Source organism: Dermacentor albipictus, chromosome 7 (assembly GCF_038994185.2).
Source record: "Dermacentor albipictus isolate Rhodes 1998 colony chromosome 7, USDA_Dalb.pri_finalv2, whole genome shotgun sequence".
NCBI lineage: Eukaryota > Metazoa > Arthropoda > Arachnida > Ixodida > Ixodidae > Dermacentor > Dermacentor albipictus.
This window is the reverse complement of record NC_091827.1, coordinates 55101769-55118188: the sequence shown is the minus strand read 5'-3', so window position 1 is coordinate 55118188 and position 16420 is coordinate 55101769. Positions and strand designations below refer to the sequence as shown.

Genomic DNA, 16420 nt, shown 5'->3' with positions numbered 1-16420 from the left:
GGGAAAGTCCTTCGTCTTGCAGTGGGCAAAAATATTAGGCTGAGCATAAAGATAATATAATAGTTCTCCCTGTTTATCAGACAAACTTCTTATGCGTTCTATATATCTACCCTAAAGAAGCAGGAAACGAGGGTCTAGCAATCTTCGTTTAGGTCCTTAAAATCCCAGACACTCCTAAGCTCCTCTGAGAATCCAACCTAGCATGTCTCACATATACTTTAAATATGGACTCGGTGAATAAATGTTTTATTCGAGACACCACTCCACCCACAACGAGATAACTAAGCACTGTTATCTCAGCCGTAGAACCTACTTCATTGCTCATCCGCTGTTCAATAGAACTCAAGCATTGACGCTCCTTCTACTACAAACAAATACATATCCCAATCCCAATGAATGGGTTTTACCAATGATCAAGAAGATCCGCTCAGCCAGACGCTGCACTAGCATAATTCCACGATAAAAAGCTTGATCATGAAACGAGTGCTCAATAATTTGCTGAGAACAAATTCTGCCTCCTCGATTTTTGATTGTAGAGAACGTCATGTAAATTCAATACAAGGATCGCTGCCCAATCAGGTATCCTTCTTGCGCTGTCGATGTGGCGATTGAGCAGCGATGATCTGCATCGTGCCAGGAGGCGCAGTAAAAGGCATCCCAGCCGGGTAACTAAAAATAATGCTATGTTGTGTCCTGGAAATTTTTCTTTTTTAACATGTTCCAGCTCGTGCGCTTGGTTGTGGCTGGTTGGTTGTATTCAACATATAGTCAGCATGTGCTTCAAGCGGCCGGTTGCCTCACCCAGCCGGTCTTTGCATCCGGGATAAATGTTCATTAGGGAAGCACGTAATCTGTCACTCGCTCAACTCATGCAGCCATGGTGACATCATTTACAGCACCCGTACGTCTCTCTAGAAGGAAAAAAATACAAACAAACAATGGAAACAAAATGAGGCTCATTGTATTTCGGGTGTGCTCGCTTCAGTAAAAGAAATAGGTAGGAGTTTGCGGTAGCTTGTCATGTCTTTTTACAGCGAAGCACGTAGCCTCAAGTTCGCGATTTTTGTGCGTGTCAGCAAAAAAAAGAAAGAAATTAAGAAAGTATGCATATATCCTTTGGAGTGAGACATACAACATACAGCTCAGTTTTCATTTCAATAAAGAAAAGGACAAAACAAGCGTCAGACGAGGGAGATTGACCTTATAATTATCGAACTCAGTATTTAATGGTGGGCATGATCCTCGGCCGAGGACGGGTGTGCTATTTCTAGGAGAGCTCGTCGCAGACGTGGTCGTTCGAGCCGGCTTCTACTTCCCACAGGTTCCTTGGGGCTTTCTCAAAGAGTTCGTTGACTAATCGATTTTTTTCAAAGTTAGATTTAGCTTGGAGTGCGTTTTCACTGTGAGTCAAAAAGAAATTTTGCGGCACTGGTAAACTCGATTTTCCCGGATCCCTTGCATCGTGCACCTTATTTGAGTCGGCGTTATCAGGATGTAGTTAGGTGGTTCCGTGAAATGCGTATATGTCATGGGCTATAAGCATTTCTTTCTAAAATTGCATTCGCGAACACTTCCGCTTAAAGCTTCTTTAAACTCTAGAGGCTGCTTTGTGCTGTGGTAAACAAACTGTGGACTCTGTGCACGTGCCGATACCTTAAATTACTGTTTCATAGATTGTAGGTATGCTGTATTTTTCATTAGACATTCTCCAACAGACGCTTAGGAAGGACATTGACATCACCCCATACCTAATTAGGTTGCTACCGTTTAAGATTTCCGGCGCTCCTCAGCATGATCTTTTTTTATTTTTATTATTTATTTATGAATACTCTCAGCCGTAAGGCCGTTACAGGGTGGATACAAACAATGCAGCTCAACAAGTGCACACAGCCACAAGTACAGCATTTATACAAACCTAGTTCGTTTAACTGGAAACCAACAACCACGATAACACAATCGCCCAGCAGCCGTGTGGATCAAGGCCGGAAATACAACATATTTACCGACCAATAGTCACAGGGTGTGACGGGTTTGAGAACAGAGAAAATCGAAAATACCATGAAAGACATGGCAAGAAAGACTATAGAATGACAAAAATTTCTATTCCGATAAGTAACGGGACAGACAGTGTTTGAAATTGCGGAGCTTATCTGCTTGTAAGAGAAACTGAAGCAGCGAATTTCATTCTGCTATTGTTCTTGAAAAGAAAGAGTACCTAAAGGAGTTAATTCGGGCTGTCATGGATGTAATCTGACCTTTGTGAGAAGATCGCAGCAGCTTGCGAGCAACGCTACTTCAAGTAAAAGCTTGTGTTTACGTTGAAGTGATTATTGCACAACAGATTAAGAAATTTTAGCCTGGCGACCTTTCTTCGGTTTGAAAGTGAAGGTACATTTAGCTGACGGAGCATGTCAGCCACGGAATGTGTAACACTGAATCTAGACATATTTAACGTAGCCGCCCTTCTCTGGACATTTTTCATTCTTGTTCAAACATGTTGAGAGTACTGGATTGATACAGCCTATAGAAATCTAGACTGTCTGCTCGCCATGTCGAAAGCGCGCGATCAACAAGATCCTTTCTTTTGAAAAAGTGCAGCTTGTGAGTGAAGTGTATACGCTGCGCAGGAACCTCTACCTGACTGGATGCACTTGCTGGACACGTGTGTGGTTGCCAGAGTTTTGATATTGTAGCTGTGTCCACTCTGTAATATATCTTTAGTTTTGTCTCCCATGCAATAAAAAAGAAAAGTTCGGCGTGGTGTAGTTTCGGGAAAGATCACGACGCCGAACTTTTATTCTTTACTACATAGGAAAGAAAACTGAATATATATATATATATGACGGAGTGGAGAGCCTTCTTTCGCGAAAGTGCCGCTTATGTGAGAAGTGTGTATGCTGCGCAGGAATCTCCGCCAGACTGGACGCACTTGTTGGACGCACGTGTGTGTTTGCCCGAGTTTTGAGTGTGCAGTTGTGGCCACTCTGTAATATACCTTCAGTTTTGCTTTTCATGCAATAAAGAAGAAATAAAGAAGTTTCGCGAGCTGTAGTGGTAAAATACTCGGTTCAGACGCGTTAGGTCGTAAGTTCAAATCCCCGGGTAAGAAATTTTTATTGTTTCACTTTTTAATTCTTGCACTAACAAATTTACATAGTCCTAAAGAGCTCTCTGTGGACTATTTAAAAAAATACCGATCAATAACGACACGACGTCCTAAAATACGCCAAACTGAAATTTTCTGTTGTATTTTGCAACTCGGCGTGCTCACAGATTTGCTTTCTGTGACCTTAGAAAATCGCCACTATCCTTGAACATGAAATTGGCTCGGCATGGACATGCTCAAATGCTTTGTTCTCTGGAGATTACTTTACGCAAATATGAAATAAATAATTTTCACTTGCGGCTATCTATGCTTTCTCCTGCGTGCATAATACTTAGCAGCCCACACGCAGCAGAGGACAATGCTCGCGCCAGCTATCATATGAAGTAGCAAGTCGTAGGATCCGTGGTGATCTCGACAGTATCCTGTAAGAAACAAATGAAGAAAATTAATCTACCTTTGTTCACGTCTTTTATCAAACAATAACAGCTGAACATTTTTGATGCCACTTTGCTTTGAAAAGTGACAATACCTTTGTAATCCTCACCGTGACAAATTTTGGCGTACTGTCACAGCGCTAAAAGCTAGCAGACATACTAAATGCGCAATGAGCACTGAGTTCGCGTGTTTAATATTCTCAGAGCATTTGTTGACTGGAGCGAAACTGAAACTGAAATTTGCCGAATAAGATTTAGAAGAGCGTAATACTCTAAACAACTGAAAGTAAGGAAGACATGGTTGTATACGAGTATACCATGGGCATCAAACTCCTTCCTACACTTCGTAATTCCAAAAAAAGGATAAAAATTGTTATGTGGCACGAAAGCTGTACATACGCACCAACGAGAAGTGGTCTTGTCAGAAGAATGACGCCATTGCAGAATATGACTCCACCCATCAGCAGTGGCAGTGAGTCGACTCCGAAGTCGTTTACCAGACACGGGGCTTGCAACGAAGCCCTTAATCCATTGCTGACGCCAGCAAGCACAGAACAGGCCAGCAGTGACACGAATGTCCTTAGCCACACCAAGAGCTCATAGGCGATGCACTGAAGGAAGAATCCTAAAAGCATTACACCTTCCAATGATAGAAGTCCTGAGTCGATAACGAGGCCACTGAGCGGCCTAAACACAATATCGCCAACGGCAAAGGCGTTGAGCAGAAAGACTGCTTGATATGGAGCGACACCCTTATCAGTCGCAATGTCCACTGAAAGCAGAAGGAATGATGCCACCCCAAACATTATAACGGCGAACGACAAGGCGTTGACAGCGAAGGCCAGGGTCCAGAATTGTTTGAATTCTGTGGCGAAGCCGCGTCGCCTTTCTTGATTCAGTCCTACGGGTTTGCGGCATGGCGCTATCAGGCGAACGGTTTTAGTTACGATGCTGTTTCTGAAGAATACCGGAATTTCATTGCCACCTAGATTTTTCACGTTTGGAGTAGATGATTCGCCTGTTTCGACAGTGCTTTGTGTTCTCGATTGGAAAGAAGGCAGTAGTTGCTCTTCTGCCGTAACTGCTGGCTTTTCCAAAGCTCCGACGTGTAGAACTGTGGAGGAGCTAAGCTCGCGCGTCATCCATTCTGGGCTTCGGGTGACGATAACTGCTGGACACGCGTTCAAGGTCATGCCAGCCAAAAGCAGAAAAGTGCCGCGAATGCCGTAGGTGACACGGAAGAACTCTGCAAGCGTCGGCACAAACAGCATGTTGAGGCCAGCGAAGAAAAAGATGACGCTGCAGGCGGTTGCGCGCCTCTTGTCGAAATGCTGCGAAGCTAGGACGTTGACTGCAACGTGGATGCCCGCCTGTGATACACCTGCATTCACCAAACAAAAAGGCGTGCACATCAAGAATTTCCTCGGAGTTTGCATGCAGCGGAAGTAAGTCACTAGCATAAAGGTATAAATCACACGAAGTTATAGCTTATACCACCTTCGGCATCCTTTTGAAACACACTTACAGCGCTACAATAAGCGTGTAAGGTATAGTGACCAAGTGTAGATAAATGACTAAGGCAGTGGTGCTATGTATATCGGCGCCTGATTATTGTACTGCTTTTTGAACCAATTGGACACATGCATTGAGAAGTGCATTCGAGCATAATGGAGAGAATGGGCAAGCGTAGTACAGCTTAGATGTCTTGAGATCTGTTTTGGCGATCGTCACGCAGCTTGCCCGTTGCCGTTCTGCGTCATAGTAACCAGTGCCGACAGATGTCTATTTTGCGCGCTAAACAGTGGTGGGAAGGTTCCCACGTCCTATCGCAGTGAATTTTTGGCAGTGAACAAGCAGAAACTCAGAGCCTCGCTTCATGAATGACATCTTGAATTCCACTCTAGAACATGTCCGAGAGATACTTATGGTTACCCGTTACCTACACATTAGCTCTTCCTTAGACGACTTCTAGTTCCATCTTCGAAGACTGGAGGTTAAATGATGAGCTGCAAACTTATAATTTCACCTACTACATATAGAACGTAGTTTTTTTCTTCTTAGGACGTTGTAGTACATACAGTGAGACCACTCCTAACATCACGAAGCGAGCGCAGGATTCTGAACTCTGCTTACCGGAACTGCACTGTAAAACACAGGGTACTCACCATATTGGAAATAAAAGAACAAGAATTACCAATCGCACTCCGCGTTAAAGGGATCCATCAAAAGAAACGGTATCCAAAATTTATGTTATGTCAGTATTAATCCAGTGTCTCTTAACTTGTCTGACAGTTATGCACTAAGCACGCGCATAGTACTTCCAGGCGGAAAACAACAGGACGAATTAATAAGTAATGTTGTCTTAGAAATCTTTCTATACTTTAAGCGCAATTTGAATGAGCCATGTAATTGCAAGGAGTAGGTAGAAGCGTTAATATAATTAGTCGTGGCTCGGCAATATAAACACACTCCTGTACACGCATGATTTTATTTTATTCATTTACCGGGAAAAACAACTAAATAGTTACACTTAATAAGACCAAAAGAGAAAAAGAAACAGTGCTACCCACATTCTATAAGGCCAGTCATATAAAATTGTTGGCAGAGACGACAATGGTGTCTAACATCACACGTTAACAGGGTCTTACAGCAAAGTTGAGCCAAACCTTATGAAATGCAAGTAATTGTTGCAAAAATGTAACCAACTTAGTACTGTTCGCTGTCCCTTTGGGCGGCTCAAGGTATTTTATTCTTACTATGAGCTTAGGCAATTAAGTTATAATGATTAACTAAGCAGCTTTTGCAATAATATCTAAAGTGCAAGATCTTCAACGTAGAAGATGTATGAAATAGTCTAGTAAGAAATATTCAAATGATTTTTTCCGCGTTGATAGCCCATGTAGTTTCGGTTTTCTCGGCGGTAAGTATAGCGCGCGAGATTTTGATAAGCGCCACGCATATACGCACGTGGCGCTACGCAGTATCAACCTCGTGCATTGCACGATTCGATGCAGGACGTGGACCAAAGTCCCGTACCACCCTTGAACAACTGAGATTGATCGAAAACAATGGTCTTTAGTTCCACGTTCGTCGAGATATCTTGCCAGTTGAAACGACTGGATATGCGATAACTGACGCGTGCCGATGCTTGAAGCTCTGCCATTGCTGTTGATGTTGACAGGATTTGGCGGCCGATGGCCGTGAATCAAGAGACGAACAGAGGGTCCCATTGCAATCATTGACTTTGGGACATTCGACTGCTTACTATTTGTTACTGACTTGTTATTGAATGGAGAATAAACTAAAACCAAAGGGCGTAGCCGTGACCTGTCATTTTCGCTTGCGGCGTATTCATGCCTCCGGTTCCTGCTTGCCTACTGGATCCTTTGTTGGTAGAGTGCTTGAAAGCCCTGACATCGCAGCACGTAAGCGAGAAGTCACGCGGAATTGTTTTCTCGAATATCACGCGCTTTATCTGCAGCCCTGAAAATTAAAAGAACCGCAGCTAGCAGGACAGAAGCTAAATATTCGGATATCTATCAGTACGTTCTACAACTTCTACAATGAAGAGTTTGCGTTTAAGTTGATGCCTTAAACTTGGCTAAATAATTATTGGTAAATGTTTACTATAGCTGCTAGCAAAAATCCCTTCAGTTTTTCAAGACAACAGTGAGAAATGCTAGGTTGGTCGCATTCTCGCAACTCACACGTGGATGTTTTAATGTTTTCCCCAACTTAGCTCAAACAAACTCTTTGCAAATAATCTGTGCTGCTGCCCCTTAACAATCAGGTTTCTTGTGTGAAAAAAATGTTCCAAAAGCCAGGGGAACTCATACTTCAACGTGTTCTTATCACTGGCTTTACTCAACAATAAAATATAACAAAAGATTGACATTAGGAACACTTAAGGGACGCTATGAAAGCGACCCATGCAGTGGCGTAGCTAGGTCGTCTGGCACCCGGGGCCGATAGCTCTTCTGTCACCCCTCCTCCCCCCGTGTGTGTAGTCGAGGAAGGCGAGGATATCGACAATATTCGGGTGGCTTCAGACGTATATGACACCGCCCCCCCCCCCCCCCCGCCCCTGCTGGCCCCCTGCCCCCGGGGCCCCACGGCCCCCCGGCGCCCCTCGTTGCTACGCCACTGCACCCATGCCACACGTGCAAAGACGGAACTGGTGGATCATTGTTTAACAAATAGACAAATCTTCGATTTTGATAATGTAGCTACATTAGCACGTGAACACCGATGGAGCCCAAGAAAATTTGTGGAATGATGGTTTATCCCTCGCAATAAATGGCCATGCACTTGTAACCATGGCCCCCTGCCGGATGTTCATGGCAGTATCATACATAAATAGGATGTGTTTTCTCATTTGTTTCCCATTTGCGTACTGAAGATGCCACCCGCATAGGTGGCAAAACGTCTGTTTTTGTTATATCTTATTGTTGAGAAAGCCAGAGATAACAACACGTTGAAGTTTACTTTTTTTTCACTACTAATACATCCTCTTAGAAAAAATTGGACAAGTGCCTGGTGACATTATAAGTAACTGATTCTTACCAAGTACAATGCCAAAGAAGAATGTAAGTATAAGAATGCTGTCAGCCAAGGAGCAGATGCAGAGTGCGATGCCGGCTGCCACTGTGCAGACTAATAATACTACTTGACAGGAAGCACGGCGACAGAGGTATCCCATAAGTGGCCCTGCAATAAAAAAAAGTGCGTTAACAGTGAGTTTGACATTTCTGTTGTTATGTTTGTTTCTCCTTATGGTAGTTGCTAGGGCGATTCCGCCCTTATTTCAGCCAAAACTAAAACAGTGAGAAAATATTTTTAGAACCCATTTCTTGTTTTTAAAAATCATTGCAGAAGAAAAGCAAGGTATTTTGGGGAACTTTGTAATTCCTTGGTTTAATGTTATTGCCTAATGAAATGAAAACGTTACTTAATGAAATAGTAAGGTAGGAATAACTCCGTTACAAAACAGGGCACCAGTCCAGAGAAATGAGAATGCAAATATTCCACCTTAGCAGCTAACAAAAAATGCAGTGTTTCAAATAAGACAGCTAGAACTTTCAGATCAAGGGAAAAGTCAGCTGCCCACTAGAATGAGGGCTGAAGACTGCAATGTTTTGCACGATATATAGCCGACGTCGATCGATCAAACCGCAAAGAGGGAAAAAATATACCTCGTCTCATTCCTTTACTTCGTCTCTTACTACTGTTCAATATTAGCCGCTGTGGTGCAACAAGAAAAACAAAATACTGGTAGTGTAGAATCAGGCACGTCGAAACACTGTACTCAATTGGGACAATAAATAAGGAACCTGCTATAACAGTGTATCGTGCAGCAAAGCAAAAAAGAGAAAAAGAACTGGTAGGGAAGGTCTTGTGCTATCTCAAAGCCCATTGCCATATTGGTTGATTTTCGAGAACAGCTACTCAAGGTACTTATAAAAAAAAATCGGATGAACGCGACTCTTGTGTAGCGTGTGAAATTGGTGCAAGAGCTATTGAACATAATCTGCTAGATCTTCATAGTACCCAGCCATTGAATAAGGTAGAAGCAGTAGGCTCGACTGAAGCATATGAATTTGAGCATATGAAGCATAGGAACTTAAACTGCAGTGCAGTCCAGTAGAAGAGGCCTGGAAGCCTGCTCACTTGAGGAAGTAATAACAAGGTAAATGTACCTGGCAGCGAAGCTTCTATAGAGGCCCGTAAGTTAAAAAACATGGCGATTCATCGGCGGGAAATAGGGTTTTGCGCCATCTGTATGACGAGAGAACACTTCCGGCAGAAGAAAAAATAAAGTGACGCCATATCCGTAAAAAAACATAAGTGACGTCATTTTGTTCTCAAAGGTGCGAAATTTGTTTAGGTGGTCGGCCATTAGAGTTGTATTTTCAAACGACCATTAACTCCATTAACGACATTAACGACATTAACTCCATTGAGAGCATACAACGTAAATCTATTAGGTTCATATATCGTCGCTATGATCACTATTTTTCACCCTTTCGTTCCTTATCTTCTTTGAACCTAACCCCTTTATCCATACGCCGTCATATTGAGTCATTGAAGTTTCTGCATGGCATCGTCAATTTTTCTTATCATGTCTCACATCCCATATATATTCCTTCAGACATTCCTCGGTCAAGTAGGAGTCACCATAACCTTAATATTAAGCCTTACTTTGCTCGATCTAATAAATTTAAATACAACTTTTTCCCACGTACCATTGAATTCTGGAACTTAATTCCCGGAATAATTAGGTCACTGCCATTAAATGATTTCCTGTTAAAAGTTAACCACACGTGATTTTATGTATTTTCTTGTTGTTACAGTGTATTTACTCATTCTTGTTTTTGTGTTGGTGCTATTTTGAGTTTCATTTGTGTCATCCACCTTATTTCTTGTGAATTTTTAATGTTATTGTTTACTTGGTTTTTGTATCATTTTTTTTTGTCTAACCCACTCCTGCGATAGCCCCATGTAGGGGCTGCAGTAGGTACAAATAAATAAATAAATAAATAAATAAATAAATAAATAAATAAATAAATAAATAAATAAATAAATAAACGTTTCGAACTTTCAGCGCGCAAACCGATACAGCAGGAGGTCAGCCGTGCTGGTGCAAAAATAGCACGCCTTCATGAAACATACTTTCTTCGGAGGCCGATGAAAGGTTATGATGTGAAGTCGTGGTCCCATCGTCGGACACCCAGCCCGTTGGCCAGCGCAGACGCACGAAAATAGCTAAAATAAACAATTATCCAGTGGTCCTAACTTGTCAGTTTTCACTGCGCAGGTAAAGAAGTGATGAAATTGCCTGCGCCGCATTCAGAGAAACGTTGACAAGGAAAACAACCCAACATGTGGTGATGACGTAGTGCAACAGGTGAACTTTACGAGTGCGCCTCCCCGAGCTCTTCATTGCAAGTGATAGCGGCGTCATATAGTTGGCGAGGAAAGAAAAATTTATTTATTGCTAGTAATAAAGTAAAAATGAATTATATTTTCTTTACTCGCCACATGTATATCAAGTTGATTAGAAATGGTATTTTCGTTGAATGAATGAAATCTTATCTCGTTTCGATGAAAAGTGCTTTTTTCCTTTCTCGACGTTTGTTCTGTCGTTACTGTGTCACGCCTCAATTGTCACAGCTTGCTCTGAACGGCTTTTCGTCTGAAGCTTCGCGACACATTTGCATCTACTTTGGTAATAACGCAATGAATGGAACTTTTACACCGATTAGCTTAGCCAAGTTTACGAATATAACTTAATTTTTATATGCGTTAACATATTTTAAGACGACAACATTCGTGGCACGTGCCACTAGAGCGTTTTGAATTGAAAGGTTCACGTCGTGCTCGTAATCATCAGGCATTTTTATGTGTGAGGTGGTCAACATACCGCCCAAGCAGGTGCAGCTGCCGCACAGTATGAGTGGCCACGACGCCTCTCCCCTGCTGGCGCCGTAGCTGTGCACGATGCCGTAGAAGAAAACAGCCAGGGCTTGTTGAGAAACTGTGGCCGCGGACAGCAGCCAGCTAAGGAAGCCCGCCGTCACCCAGCTCCAGCGGGAGTCAACACCGAACCACGGGTCATCCCGCAGTGACGTCCTTGAACGCATCATGTTTTGGCATTGGTGAGGTCACCGGGGATTTAGCTGCTACCACTAATGATACAAGGTGAGATGGCGTAAAATGATCTGTAGCACACACTCTAGGCGTCTCTCAGTGTCTTGATTACCTGCTGCGGCGCTCCAGCTGTCACTGTTGTCTGCTGCTTATCATGAAGACATCGGCAGCTTTCACTCCTATGGCAGCAACGGGGCGATAGCGGTTGACAAAGCGCTGCGCCCTATCTTCCTTCGCAGTGCGAGAATGGACGGCTAGTGGGAGAATGGTGGGCGAAGATGGGAAATAAGAAGCCAGCCCGACATTCTTCATTTGTCGAACTGAAGCACCCAACGCTATGAGATACAAGTCACAGAGGGCGTATAATTACGCGAGCTTTACCTTGAGTAAGAATATAGAATGTCAGTTACTGTACTACTGTGAGAAAGGCTCATGTAACTATGGATTATATGAAACATAATTATATGCTCAAAGCAGATCATTACTGAGAAATAACAAATTGTTGTGTACATGTTACTAATGACTCTAATGTTACTAATGACAATGTTACTAATGACTAATAGCAGGTGGGTTAACCCTTCTACTGCTTTTATCCAGTCAAGATTGTAAAAACAAAAACGAAACAAAGGCAACGGCGTAACGTTCAAATCACTGTAATTGCTCCGTCTTGATTAAGGAGGTTTCTTTTGCCCGTGTCAGAAGAAACACGCAAATGTATGTCGTGAATGCATTGTTGCAAAATACGTAAAAAAACCTGACGGCAGAACCAGCGTGGTTGGGTCGCGAAATGGGCAACACAGTTTGTCGTGCCACGTAAGAATCCTTTGCGGTTGCAAAAATGCCTGGAAACTTTGAACTATACTCTATGATGATAGGTGTTTGCTATATGATCCTTCGTGCAGAAGCTTTCCCTGTTCAATGTCGCGTATAACCGGACACTACGTTTTCATGACGTTAGGACGTAGTTTCTTACGTGCGCACATGCAAATGATGCTAGAATAAAATAAATTTGCTTAGTGCACCTATCTTTGGGTTGGTTCTCTCCGGAGCTTTTCTTCGACAAGGGCGTCCGCGTTGTGAGGTTGTTCACACAGTTTCATGCATTTGGCACCTCAAAATGTCCACCACGATTCCTGTAAGGTCGAGTAGAAAGGCGCGACCTTTGAAGAGCACGGAAAAGCAAAAAAGACATTGCAGAGTTTTGGGTCATGGCCAATTTAGTGACAAGTGTGGCGCCATGGCGAGAAAGACGGACCCCTGTAGTCAAGGTTGCTGTGCAAACACCCTCGATAGATAGCATGTCCGAAGCAGTTTTTCCGCCAACAGGGGATGTCGTCGCATTGAAGCGGGCCTTCATCTAGGTATAGACAGATGAGAAATAAGAAAGACAGAAATATAGACAATGCGACTGTGCTCACATTCGTCTGATCAAACCTTGCTGGTATAATATGTTAGTTGTAAGCACACAGACATAATGAAACTTTGATTTACATATGGCCACTTTCCGTTTCTCGCATGAACTTGAAAACAACACGCAAGAACGCATTTTATTCATTTATTCACTTACAGAACTCCAAGGCATGAAAACATTACTTAAGTAAGAGGGAAACATAGTAAAATAGAACGACAAGATTACGAGAATTTAAGCACAATACAGCATAGTTTAGGCATTTAAAGTTAAAGAACAGAAAGCAACTATTGGTACGGTATTGTTAGTGGCGGCTTGACAGCGCATTTTTAAAAGCAGTTGGATCAGTTGTATTCGTTGTGTATGCCGGTATGTGACTCCGCTCACTTGCGTTTCATGATTGTGAGCCTGCCTTCATTGAAAACTAGGGTTCTCTGACCTTATGCGGATGTTCAAGCCAATGTGAGCGAAATAGGGCTGGGAGTATAAACAAGGTACAAAGAGCATGGTTGTGGACATACACTTTGCGAAAAAAGAATTACGTGGCTGCTTCCTGTGACTAGCTGGGCAGGGAAAAGAGAGTGAGAATGAGAGAGAGAGAGATCTTTAATGAGAAGCAGCAGTTTAGTCGGCTGGGCCTAGGCCTTCCACGATGGGACGTTGAGATCTTGCTTCTTCACCCCTTCGTAGGCCTCCTGAGTAGCCTAGAGTTAGTCGTCGAAATGGCAGCTGCGCAGAGCGGCGTGCCATCTCGACGAGAGGGTCGCAGGATTAAGGCCTGGGTATTGATGTTTGCAGTCTCATGGCATGTGTGGGAGGGTTGCTGATTGACGTTTACAGATATTGCACGTGTGGCTTGGGTAGATGTCGAGGTATATGATGTGATAGCGTGTGAGGGAGGGGCATGTATTAGTCTGTAACAGGTGAAGGGTGGTTGATTGTGCTCTGTTTAACTTGCGGAGAGGGGTGGGGGAAAGTTCTGCTTTGGAGGAAAATTACTTCACAAGGTCGTTGTATCCTGCAAGACGGTCGAGTCCCGCGAGTGCACCTGCACCGTCTCCGGCACGGTTGACTAGTCCTCGTGCTACGGAGTGTGTAACCTCGTTAAGGTTGGTGAGGTGCGGGTGGACATCGCCGGCTTGTGCTGAGATCCAGACGAGGGTGATTTGATTTTAAGACGACTGCAGGGCTAGTTGTAAGATACGGTGTGATTGTTGAGAAATACAACCCTTGATGTAGTTGTTGATCGCTGTGCGAGAATCGCTCAGTGTGGTGTGGCAGGCTGTGTCAAGAGTGGCCAGTGCGATGGCCACTTCTTCGGCCGTCTCGGCATTTCGGGTAACGATGCTGGCAGCATGTCGCAGGAAGCCGCCTGCTGTGGTAGCCACCGCAAACCGACGTCCATCTTGGTACTGAGCTGCGTCGGTGAAGGTGACGCGTGCTGTGTTGGCATAAGCTTTGACGAGGGACGTATCTCTTGGCTTCCTGCGATTTTGTTGTGGTCTGGGTGCATATTTTGGGGAATAGGGTCGGCGTGTATCCATTCCTGAATGTCATGTGGTATTGGGTGTTTGTCTCCATGTTGGCGGTGGTAGGTGATATCAAGCTTGGTGAGGATGCTGTGGCCCGTTCTCGTGAGGGTAAGCTGCTTCAGTTTGGAACAACGTTGCGCTTTGATTAACTAGTGTAGCGTGTTATGGATACCTAATTGTAGTAGAAGTTCTGTCCTGGTTTGGTTGGGTAGTCCTAAGGCCTGCTTATATGCTCATCTGATGATGATATCCAGTTTAGTCTTTTCAGCTTTGTACTACTTGAGAAAGGGCGCAGCGTAATTAATGTGACAGATGATGAAAAATTGCACAAGGCGGATAAGGCTTTCTTCCTTCATAGCCCCCCTCCGCCCCCCTCCCCCCCTCCCGTCTGTTGGTCACTCGTTCCAGCAGCCTGGATGTATTAGCGGTCTGTCGAAGGGTCTTGGAGAGAGCAGTGGAGATGGCTCCATTTGCTTTCATGCTCATACCGAGAACGCGGATGCTGGGGACCACGGGTATGGGCCTGCTATCCCTGAGGTGGAGTTTGATTTCTTCGTACTGGCGTTTATTCGTGGATCACCGTGGGGGGCGTCCACGGAGTGCGGGGCGGTATAGGAGAAACTCAGACTCTTCAAGGGAACAGCGGAGTCACGTGCCTTTAAGATAATTTTCTATGATGTCAATGGCATCTTGTAGGGCGGTTTTGATTTGGCCGTCGCTGCCCTTTGCAGCCCCGATTGTAATGTCGTCGGCGTATATGGTGTCTTCAATGCCGTCGAGCTTTTCTAGTTCTTGTTCTAATCTAAGCATGACCAGATTAAACAGTATTGGGCAAATGACAGAGTCTTGCGGTGTGCCCGTGCTGCCGAGGGAGACTTCCTCCGATCAAACGTCTCCGACCGAGAGGAAGGCCTTCCGAGTGAATAGAAAGTCTCTTACATAGTTGTAAGAGCGTTCTCCAAGGTTGAGCAAGGAGACGCGCTCGAGGATGGTGGAGTGCCTGACGTTATCGAAGGCGTGCTCGAAGTCGAGGCCCAAGATCGCCTTGGTGTGACGGGATTTGCCATCTAGGATTCGATGCTGAAGTTGGAGCATAGCGTATTGGGTGGAAAAGTGGTCTATAAAATCAGTTATCGAATAGGGGTAAACAGATGTGTCTTCGAGGTGAGTGTTTACATGGGTTAGGTGTGCGTGCTCCATCACCTTGCCTACACATGAAGTTAGCGAGATGGGCCGGAGATTGGCGAGGCCAGATGGCTTCCCGTCTTTGGGGATGAGAATTACTTTGGCCATTTTCCATGTCGGAGGAATGGATCCTTGGCGCCAGCGGTTGTTGATGTAGTCGATCAGTTGTTTCACCGATGGGTCATCTAGATTCCTTAGTGTTTTATTCGTAACACCATGTGGACCTGGCGCCGTACGGCTGTTCAGCTTGTCAAGCGCAGCATTAATCTCTGCCACGCTGAAATCTTCATCAAGGGCAGGGCTGGAGGTCCCCGTGTATAGCCCGTGAGATTGGGTTGGCCAAGATGGGATGAACTTTTGACATAAGGTATTCTTAACATGGTCCTGGCCATGCGTCTTGATTTCTGTGAATGGAAGATTGGTTAGGCAATCTTGTTGATATGAGCGGATGACGGTGCTATGGAGTAAATGCATGAGGATGTTCCACGAGCGGGGGTGATGGAGTTGCCCGTCTAGAGAGTTACAGAGCTCTGTCCATTGCTGTTGATTAAAACGCGGCAGTGTGTTTCAATTTCCTTGTTGAGAAATGCGACCTTGCATCTGAGTCGTATTGAGCCGTTGTCCCTTCCATTTAGAGAGGATGGATGTTTTGGCCTCGATAAGGTGGGCGTGTCTGCTGTCCGTGCGCTCAGTTGGGACATGTGATGGTGTAGGTGGCCGATTTAGTATCAGACTGTAGCTCGCATGACCTTGACTCTATGTCGGTGATGGGAGTGTCCATTGCTGTTACACGGCGTTTACGGAACGCATCCTAGTCCGTCCAAGTAAAGTCCCTTGTTGTCACCGCAACGGCTGTTAGGTGTGGGAGAGTAATTTCGATGATAGAGTGGTCACTCCGAGGTCGTGTTAGGTGTGGCGCCAATGGGCGTTGTCTGCGTTTTTGGCGAAAGTGAGGTCTGGTGTCGTGTCTCGTTCAGTGGAAGTGTCGAGGCGAGTGGGGAAAGTTGGGTCAGTAATGAGTGGAAGCCCAAAATTATGGCAGTCTTGCCATAAGTTACGACCTGCAGAAGAGCTGTGTCTGTAACCCCATCCTGTGTGCCGGAGATTG

At 44.5% G+C, this 16420-nt stretch overlaps 2 protein-coding genes across 2 annotated transcripts in view; one reads left to right on the top strand and one right to left on the bottom strand.

Annotated features, from left to right (window-relative positions):
- The window catches only part of LOC135906758 (uncharacterized), a 308457-nt gene that overhangs the window by 160364 nt on the left and 131673 nt on the right, over positions 1-16420 (top strand). The window lies entirely within an intron of this gene.
- Positions 3103-11310, bottom strand: LOC135906795 (monocarboxylate transporter 12-like). Its single transcript, XM_065438391.1, has 4 exons — positions 10961-11310; positions 8104-8247; positions 3944-4921; positions 3103-3528 (listed from the first exon to the last, which is right to left on the bottom strand). The coding sequence occupies exons 1-4, from the start codon at positions 11181-11183 to the stop codon at positions 3407-3409; spliced, it is 1467 nt and encodes a 488-aa protein (XP_065294463.1). The 5' UTR covers positions 11184-11310; the 3' UTR covers positions 3103-3406.